Source organism: Patella vulgata, chromosome 6 (genome assembly GCF_932274485.2).
Source record: "Patella vulgata chromosome 6, xgPatVulg1.2, whole genome shotgun sequence".
Lineage (NCBI taxonomy): Eukaryota > Metazoa > Mollusca > Gastropoda > Patellidae > Patella > Patella vulgata.
Genome location: NC_065884.2, coordinates 67,191,552 through 67,201,758, shown reverse-complemented (window position 1 = coordinate 67,201,758; position 10,207 = coordinate 67,191,552). Strand labels below are relative to the sequence as shown.

Here is a 10,207-nt window from a genome sequence, read left to right as displayed (position 1 = left end):
TGTCCACCAAATCTTTATAAATATTCTCGTGACATCGAACAAAATTCTTCCACGCACTTTCGTGTTTTGAGATCCTATACTCAATATTACAAAATGAGTCCTTAGTAGTTATAAGATACCGAATCTCTTCTTTGAGCTTTCGGACTTGTGTGAGATATATATCTCGTTCCCTATAAAGTTCATTCCTCCTAGAGACATTCGGGAACTTGTCAATGTCGAGATCCATACTAAGTTCACAAGTAGGCCTTAATGTCAACAAAATAATAAAGCACCAAAACATGAATTACGTCATATCAAAACACACCAACTGTTGAATGGTAAAACACACCAGTCTTAATGTAGGTCCGCTTACAACTTGAAAACTTCATGTGCCCACTGCACAGTGTATTTAAACTCAAAACAAAGTAAAAGTTCAAAGTTTATTAAAATAATAACCGCTGAACTCAATCCCATATTTGAAACACAGTGAAATTCACAACAGTCAACCGATGTACATACTAAATCATATATGTATTAGAAAAACAGTTTACTGAATGGGTTTAGATATCCGCATCTAACCGCACATTAACAAATTCACGGAATTCACTGGTTTTCAAGTTGTTTGGGGTCACATCCTCAAACAAATACCGAATAAACCGTCCACACTTGGAAATGACAACACGCCATCATTATATTTTTACCGCGAACTCTCAAACCGAGGCTCGGATTAAGACCGCCAGTAAGATTTTCCGAAAACCAGTGAAACCGAAAGTAGACATCAAACTCTACCCTTATACATTTTACAAAATAACACTATTAAACATATACTAAAGGGATATGGTAGCTACAGTGGATGTGGAAGATCCCTAAACACTGGCTGTGGATGTGGAAGTCAGAACAGTACAAATAATTAGCCCAAATCATTGGCAGTGAACACAGTCATATCACGACCACCAGGCATTGACAATTACAGCCTTGCAGCCTTGCTACGCCCCCCCCCCACCCCAAAGAGATAAAGAGTACCACTTTGATCTCTAATCATTGGTACTTATACCTTGCCCTAAACATTGATATCAGATACAACTACATCATGTATACCGGAAATAGTACGATCTTTATTATATCTACATATATATATATATAAAAGAAATAAAATGGGGTTTAATGTCCTACTTTTCAGCTCTGATTGGGCTAATGAAGGCGAGCATACACCATACAGTGTGTAATGAGGACACATTTGCCCTGAGCTACAACCTACTCTGGGTTTTCTAACCCATCTGATCGACTGCACCGCTGACGAGGGGGAACTACGGCGGTAAATCCAGATGAACCATCTTGGCCAACACTAGGATCGAGCTAACATCTTGCTCACTGAACCACTATGGCTCCCACTATATCAATACTCGTCCACCACACATGACAGGGTAACTCAGTTAGTGTTATTGTTGCAGGGGAGATAAACACAATTTCACTTTCTGAAAAGTTACTCCCCCTTGACTTCAATATTAAATCCATGCCATTTCTTGGCTCATAGCTTTATTTCTAATATTTCAGTGATTTAAATCTTTATATACTCTTCAAAAAAAGTAGAGGATATTGAAATGCAAATATCTATGCAGGTTGTGATATGATAAATAGTCATGGACACTTGACATGCTTTGGGAGTATGTTCACAGACGAAGACCTTATCGCCCCAACAGAACCACTGAGCTGCATGTGCGGCACGCAATAGCGCCATACATGTGGGAGGGGTACATTGTCAAATTTGACACTTAAAGGAAGGGTTGATAAAAACTGCCGCTTGCTGGTTTATCCTATCCATGTTTGCTTTCCTATCGGTTCTTGCATAAGATTTACTGTTTAGCGTATCTTTGCTTTAGTGTCTTACGTTTAATTTGATCAGGAGACGTGATCGTCGACGTCGACGTCAACCGACAACACTTCAAGATATGGCCGTGGCACTGCAAGAGGAGTGGGTCACATTGGCCAAATTGTGATTGGACGGTTGATTAGGAGCATGCCATAACAAATTGCTGAATGTCTGAGTATTGGTGAAGCAATAATTACTCATTATTAAGACAAAAATCAAAAACGTCCATTTTCACTTTTGACAGTGTATCTCTTTGTGAGTGAAATGGGGCCGTCAGATAAGCCGCCCATATGAACTGTTCATTTTCATGCGTAGGCAATTGACGTGTTATTAACATACACTGGTTACCTCTAATAAAAATAGCAGTGCATTTCCGCAGTTTTGTATTGTTTCTGAATATCCTCTACTTTTTTTGAAGAGTATAATTACCGAGAACCTAAAATATCACGAATGTCTGATAACAATTTGAAAGCGGTTTGACTACCTTGATATTTTTTTTAAATGAGAGAGAGAAATGGGGTTTAACATCAATTCGACACAAACTAGCTCATTTCGGGACTGACAAATGGTTCCATCTTATTTCAATAATTCGCTTGTACATAGCGGTCTTTAGCAGAGCGAGGAAACCGGAGAAAATCCACTAGGTTGGACAGGTGACTCTACTCCTTGTCACATACAACCAGGGAAACGAAACCACGCACGTGTTAAACTACTAGACCACCCAACCCCTCCAAAGCTATTTTTCAAAATTCCCAAGTCCACCTGTGCATTGCTTGGTCTGACAGATGGAATTTTCATTTAAGAGTAGGCAGATATACGCTTCTATCTGAACAAAATTTTCCCATAAGCACACACCATTGCACATGCCCATCTTCAATAGCCCAGTCAGTGCAGAGAGAGAGAGAGAGAGAGAGAAATGGGGTTTAACGTCCACTTGACACAAACTAGTTCATTTCGGGACTAAGATATGGTTTAATTTTATTTCAATAATTTGCTTGCGCATAGGGGTCTTTAGCAGTGGGAGGAAACCGGAGGACCCGGAGAAAACCCACGAGGATGGACAGGCGACCCTACTCCTTGTCACATATAACCGGGGATTCGAAACCATGCCAGTTGACTCAATGACAGGTCTTCTGATATAGCGCGCACATGCTTACCAATCGGCCATCCACTCCCCGTAATGCAAAGGACGACCAGTTTGACTAGATAATTCTTAACACACATGTCAGTGGATATTGGTATTCCCTCTCATCTGAACAGCATGGTACAATTTCCTTCTTAGTCCTGCAGAAACAACTCGTGACCATTCGGCCATCCACCCCCCCTACCCCAGTCAGTGTAGAAAAGTAGGACAGTTAAACCCCATTTCATTTCATTTCAAGATAAACCTAGTCCTATTTTTTTGTTTTACATTATTTATCACACAGTTTTTTTTTTCATTGTAAAATTCATCCACCATTTTTTCCTTCTGATCAAGTATTTGCTTCTAGAAATTTACTACAGGCTCGGCTACACTGTTCAAATACCGTCTCAAACCCTTGAATATTGTCGCTCTACAAAACAGAGACAGAGAAAGAAAATTATGTTTGACATTATTTAATTGAAGTTAATAATTTATATACTGGTTACAAGCCTTAACTGAGACACAAAAAAACATACAGAGTCTACCTATAGACTCAAAAGGGAATTTTGAACATTATTCACCATGTCTTGATGTCCGATTGGGCATATTCCCTGGCGGACAATTTTGGGCGTTTTGAAAATAACATCGGACAAATTCGAAATATACAGGCTAAATCCCATCCCTGATCTACAGTCTCAAAAGGGAATCTGGGCCTAGCCCTAGAGTCTCAAAAGAGAATCTAGACCTAGCCCTAGTCTCAATAAAAGAATCTAGCCCTATTTTCAACAGAGAATCTGGGACTAGCCCTAGAGTGTCAAAAGAGAATCTGGGCCTAGCCCTCGTCTAAAAAAAAAAAAAGAATCTGGGCCTAGCCTTTGAGTCTCGAAAGAGAATCTGGGACTAGCCTTTGAGTCTCAAAAGAGAATCTGGGTCTAGCCTTCGAGTCTCAAAACAGAATATGGACCTAGTCCTAGTGTCTCAAAACAGATTCAGGGTCCAGAGTAAAAATGGAGATCCTGGGTATATTTGAGTTACAAAAATATAAAACAAGAATTCCGAATTTATTTCCACAGCATCACGAAGATTAATAAATCCGAGAATTTTCTTATTAGCTTAAGACAGAAATGCTATAAAAGACTGATGTATGTGCAAACTTCAATGAAGATATATTGACAACTTTATGAGAATTTCTTTTGGTGCGGAAACTTACCCAATAAGGATCTACAATAATGTCTTCTTCCTCTGGATCAAATTTTCCCAACATTTCAAGTTTTGCTGTAGAATTTCTAGGTTTTGCTGCTTCTAAATCTCTACAGAAATAAATGGAAAAGAAAATATTAACGATGCAATATTTAGATCAAGAACTGACAGTTCTCGCTATAATAGTTAAAGGACAATGTTGGTTTCTGAGTTAAAATTATATTTGGTATGTGTTTAACCAGTTCTATCCCATATGTATCAATGGCTGAAACAAACATTGTCCTTTAAAAACTAGAAAATGAAAATGGAATATCTCGAAAATTTCAGTCAAATTACTTCATTCTGAGCGACGTTAGGGACGTTGTTAGGATAGTAAACAAAGTTTCGATTATCCAATTTTTAATTAAATCATTAACCGTCGATTTTCTTTAAATCTGTTGAAAATCATGAGCATCTGATGGCATCTAGAGTTGATTATTGTCTTGACAAGTTAATAAATGTCTATATAATAATTTAGATAACATTTAAGGCCAAAAGAAAGACATGCAATAGGCAGAATTATGCTCTTGAATAATGTATCTTTAAAGAATTTCAGCCATTGTCAAGGGGGGTTTATTATTAGATCACTCTCCTTAATTTCTAAATCATTCTTCTTATCGAAACGGGGAGAGCTTTTTTAGGGGAGTGATTTTTTCAATTTGTTCATTAAGTGGAGCTTTTTTCGGCTCTCCTCTAAACTACAAACAACAATGACTGGAATTTGTTTTCACTGTGAAGAGAATCAAGTCGTTGTTGGGGTCTGAAAATAATTTTAGATATATCTGACATAATGTCACAGGCATCTGACAATTTTAACTTTATGCCAGGTTCATTTTGAAATAAAAACAATGAAAGAAGACAAATATGTGTCGCACATAATGAAAGAGAGAGACAGAGAGAAATGGGGTTTAACATCCACTTGACACAAACTATGTCATTTTGGGACTAACATATGGTTTAATTTTATTTCAATAATTTGCTTGCGCGTAGGGGTCTTTAGCAGTGGGAGGAAACCGGAGGACCCGGAGAAAACCCACGAGGTTGGACAGACGACCCTACTCCTTGTCATGTACAACCGGGGATTCGAAACCACGCCAGTTGACTCAATGACAGGCTTTATGGTACAGCGCGCACGTGCTAACCATTCGGCCATCCAACCCCCCATGGAATACAATTACTGCTTATTACTGCTTAGGCCTCCCTAGTCTTTATCAAGCAATGATAAAATATAAAATATATGTAATAATAATAGGGAATCTTGTTCCTAGTCTAAAAGGAGCCACGGAGGCTAGGTGGGTAAGACGCTGACTCATTAGCCTGGAGGTCACGTGTTCGATCCCTGCATTGATCGAGAAAGTTCATCGGGATTTTCCGACGTGGTTTCCCCTTGTCAGTGGTACAGGACGGAGGCCCCCCCCCCCGCACTTAATGAAAGACGCATACTTTCTCGGAAATTATCGGAATTGAACCACAACTCCCATCTTGTAAGATATTTCAAATATTACAGGTATATTTATGGTGATTGTAATTAAAACCTGACTTACTCCATATTCTCATCATCCATACCAAATATGGTATCAAACTTCGTAAAATCGTCACTTCTTATCTGAAATGTAGAAATACAAATGGTCTGGATGGAAAATGAAATGAAATGGGGTTTAACGTCCTACTGTTCTGAGCCAACTGGAGTAATGAAGACAAGTATAAACCATACCCTTTGCGGCACTACGACCTAATATTGAATTCCAACTCTCAAGGGTTCTTTTACGTGCACGTCATTTTGTACACAGGGCCACTATGCATATCCCTTGCGAGGCCCTCCATCCTGCACCATTATTGACAAGGGGAAACAATGCCAGAAAATCCTGATGAACTTTCTTGGTAAACTCAGGTATCAAACACTGTACCACCAGGTTAGCGAGCTAACGTCTTCTTCAGTAAGCCACTGTGGCTCTGAAAGTTTAATTACCAGTTAGGAAATAAAATAAAATGAAATGAAATGAAAGGGGGTCAACTTCCTACTGTTCTGTTCCGAACTGGGCTAATGAAGACGGGTATATGCCATACAATACAGTGTCCTATGGGGGAAATTTTGCCCGGACAGCGGCACTACGGCCTACTCTTATATCGAATTCCAACTGTTAAGGGATCTTTTACGTGCATGCCTCAGTTTTTTGTTCCATCCGAACGACTAGACTGTATATTCCTACCTGTCTAGCTTTATGTGTATATCCTTTTATTCCATGTTTAGCTAGTATTTTTACAGCTCTCTTATCTGGACCCTTACCAATATTATACGTTTCTATAGCAGCACTATCAACATTCCACTAAAAATATAATAGGCTATTTTATATAATCAATGACACAGGATTTTGTGGAAAACAAAAACATAAGGAAAATGCTCATCATTTTTCTACCTCGCGTCAAAGCCCATAAGGAAATAAATTCATACATTCTCAATTTTGTGCCATAATTTGTGCCGGACAAAGTCTGTGAAATGAAATGAAATGAAATTGGGTTTAACGTCCTACTGCTTTCTGCTCTGAAATGAGCTAATGACGACGGGCATATGCCATACCATATTCTTTAAGTGGCATTTAGTAACTGGGCAGATAAATAAACTATAAACAAACTTATTATGGAAGAGTATTCTCTCAACGTTTTCAATCTAATGATTGATAGAAGATACTGCCACATCTCCATACTGATGACAATAATATTAGCTTGAAAACGTTGAGAGAATACTCTTCGAAACGTCGCCTAAATAAATCAGTAGCTGTTTTCCATAAGTATGTTTATGCCATACCATGTGATATGAGGGAAATTTTGTTCAGACAGCTGCACTACAGCCTACTCATATATCAAATTCCAACTGTCAAGGGATTTTTTTACGTGTCCGCCAATGTATACACGGGACCTCGGTTTCCGTTTCATCCGAATGACTAGACAGCTGTTCTTGTTAGGCCCTCCGTCCTGCATCACTGACAAGGGGGAAACACGCCGGAAAACAAAGTTTGTGACACATGCCTTATGTCCAGGCTTGTATATATACATTTGGGTGATAAATTTGACAGGTGCCTCATATCTAGGCCTGGTCATTATACGTCCCCTTAGCTAAATGCATACTAAACTTACGCTGTCTGTTTACAATAAGCTCAGCTTGAGAACAGACACTAAGCCAGTGTTTCTCAACCAGTGTGCCGCGGCAGACAGGTGTGCCACTAAATCTTCCTAAAAGTGTGCCGCGAAATTTTGAACGGCACACCAAGAAAATTTCTCACTAAAGAAGCTAGCTATTTGACTGATGAAATTCGAAAAACTGCAATAAAGTAAGCTCATAGCCGTGTTTTTCTTTATTTAGTTCGAGTCATTCAATGTGTCTATGACTAGTCTGTGTCTCTGACTGTATGCCCTCTATGACTTGACATGTTTTTATTTTGCAAAATTCAAATATTTTTCACATATATTTAGCCAGGTGTGCCGCTATTTTCTCATGTGTTCCAAGGTGTGCCGTTGGCAAAAAAAAGGTTGAGAACCACTGCACTAAGCTAACTCATCGACACTTTATGTCCTAAATCGACGGTTTTAGTCAAAAACACTACTTAAGTATATTTCGAGAATTTTGAGAAGTACATGTATATACTCTGCTTTCATTTAACAGGTTTAAACATACATTATGCAAGAGCTAAATCTGCCTATTGCAGGGCTTACTTTAGGGCTGAAATGTTTTCTAAATAATTAATTAGACATTAATTAGGTTATCCAGAGCATAATCAATTCTCGATACCATCACTAGACTGCGATATTTACTGGATTTGAATACATTTTGTGAAGGATGATTTAACGTCAAAATGGATAATCAAGACTATGTTTTTATCGTAGCGACTTTAGTAATGATGATTGAGGCTAAGCTTAAACTTCAAATCCCAAAAGCTGTTGCTTATTAACACACCAAATTAAAAGCTAACCTGATCCTTTAAACCCTTTTCTTCCAAGAGATTCAAAAATATTGCTTCTGCCATTGTTGAACGGCAAATATTGCCTGAAAATACATCAAAAAAAAAAATTAGCAGTGTGTGCTGTAATTGTTATTTCTAGCGGGAGTTGGATGGCCAAATGGTTAGCATGTGCGCGCTGTATCATACGGTCTGTCATTGAGTCAACTGGTGGGGTTTCGATTCTCCGGATATACGTGACAAGGAGTAGGGTTGCCTGTCCAACCGCGTGGGTTTTCTATGGGTCCTCCGGTTTCCTCCCACTGCAAAAGACCCCTACGCGCAAGTGAATTATTAAAATAAAATTGAACCATTTGTTAGTCTTGAAATGACCTAGTTTGTGTCATGTGAACGTTAAACCCCATTTCTCTCTCTCGCTGTTATTTCTAGATAATCAAATATCAAGAATTCATATTGTACTCTTTTTTCAATATATGGGATGAAACAACCCCATATTAGTGAGATGAAATGACCCACGTAAATTTGGGATGAAACAGTCTGGGGTGAAATGGTTTTGAGATGAAAAGACCTGCTCCTGTTAAACATAGCAATGTACATTATACAAGAGCTAAACCTGCGTATTGCAGATCTTTCTTTAGACCTGAAATGCTACATGTATCTAAATTATTAATTAGACATTAACTTATCCGGGCCATAATCAACTCTTGATGTCATCGCTAGCTTGCGATATTTACTGGATTTGAATTTGATTTGGTGCTCAACGCTCATAGATGATTTAATCCAAAAATGGATAATCGAGAATATGTTTTTTTATCATATCGACAAATTTAGGCCTAAAATTCAAAAGCTAATATCTGGGTTTAGTGCAATCTGATTAAAACACAGATCCTATTTCGTTTCATTTTTATAGTTCAAAATTTCGTTTTACTTGTCTTTACTACACTTGGATCTGGAAGAGTTGTTATTTAACACGTGTTCTGAATGGTGTCAGGGATAGGCCAATGAAACGGTCTGTTACGGCAAGCTTTAGGCGTGTTTTTACGGAACTGTGGGTAATTCACTAGTAGCATCAATGCTGATTGGTTAATCAAATGTCTGACGTCATACGGTCATAAGTTGGTCTTTTGACCCCTGACGTGACCTATCGCTATAACTTGTCAGATCTTCATGTAGTATAGGCCATCGAAAGCATAAAAAAACGAAACGAAATATAGATCTGTATTTTAATCAGATTGGGTTTAGAGTGGATCAATTTGACTTAAAATTTCCTTTACATGTACATTATCTGGTTTTTAACTATTATAGTGAGAACTGCCAGCTCTTTATCTAATGTCCCATAATGCCCCTTTGAAGTAGATACTGTCATTGCCATAACTTCCTCAACCATTCCGCAATCGAACCTGAGCTCCCGTTTACATATATATGAGCCTGGTCGGCTCCAACGGTATTTTATACATGTAGGCCTACTTTAGTTTTCTTCAAAACCACCTGAGAGCTATGGTGAATCAGTGAGTAAGCCGGTGGTGCATTGACCAAGACATCGTGGTGTTGACCAAGAGTTTCTTGTAACTTTTTTTAGCATGGACCTTTTTTGGCGAGGATGGGTGGTCTGGCAAAGAAGTGACTAGTCATTCGGATGGGACAAAAAACCAAGGTCCCACATACAAGAGTTGGCATGCACCTAAAATGAACCCTTGCATTGGTAGCTGCATCGAGTAGGCCACTTAATTTCATACCTCCCCCACCCCCGTTCAGTGATGTACATGTATGTCTGGATAATCGAGCAGCTTTGTTTATTGTGAAGTCAGACACAGACAGTGGCTGTAATTTGGTGGGTTTTTTTTTTTTTTAAACTGTCATTTCTACAAAACCCTGCTTGCACTACGAAGACAACAACAGTGTCATTCAACAGTCCTCCAATTTTTAAAAATCATTTCTTTACAATGCAGACAAACCTAAACAAACGAAAAGAACCGATTTTTTGCTACTGGGGGCTGCCATTTTATTTCCCACAATGCACCGGTGTGTTATCAAGCGGAA

General features: G+C 38.6%; 1 protein-coding gene across 1 annotated transcript; it reads right to left on the bottom strand.

Annotated features, from left to right (window-relative positions):
* Positions 1 to 405: 405 nt before the first annotated feature.
* Positions 406 to 10,177, bottom strand: LOC126824113 (low molecular weight phosphotyrosine protein phosphatase). Its single transcript, XM_050553311.2, has 6 exons — positions 10,123 to 10,177; positions 8,180 to 8,253; positions 6,422 to 6,538; positions 5,756 to 5,817; positions 4,183 to 4,282; positions 406 to 3,402 (listed from the first exon to the last, which is right to left on the bottom strand). Exons 1-6 carry the CDS (start codon positions 10,166 to 10,168, stop codon positions 3,322 to 3,324), a joined length of 480 nt encoding a protein of 159 aa, XP_050409268.1. The 5' UTR covers positions 10,169 to 10,177; the 3' UTR covers positions 406 to 3,321.
* Positions 10,178 to 10,207: the final 30 nt, after the last annotated feature.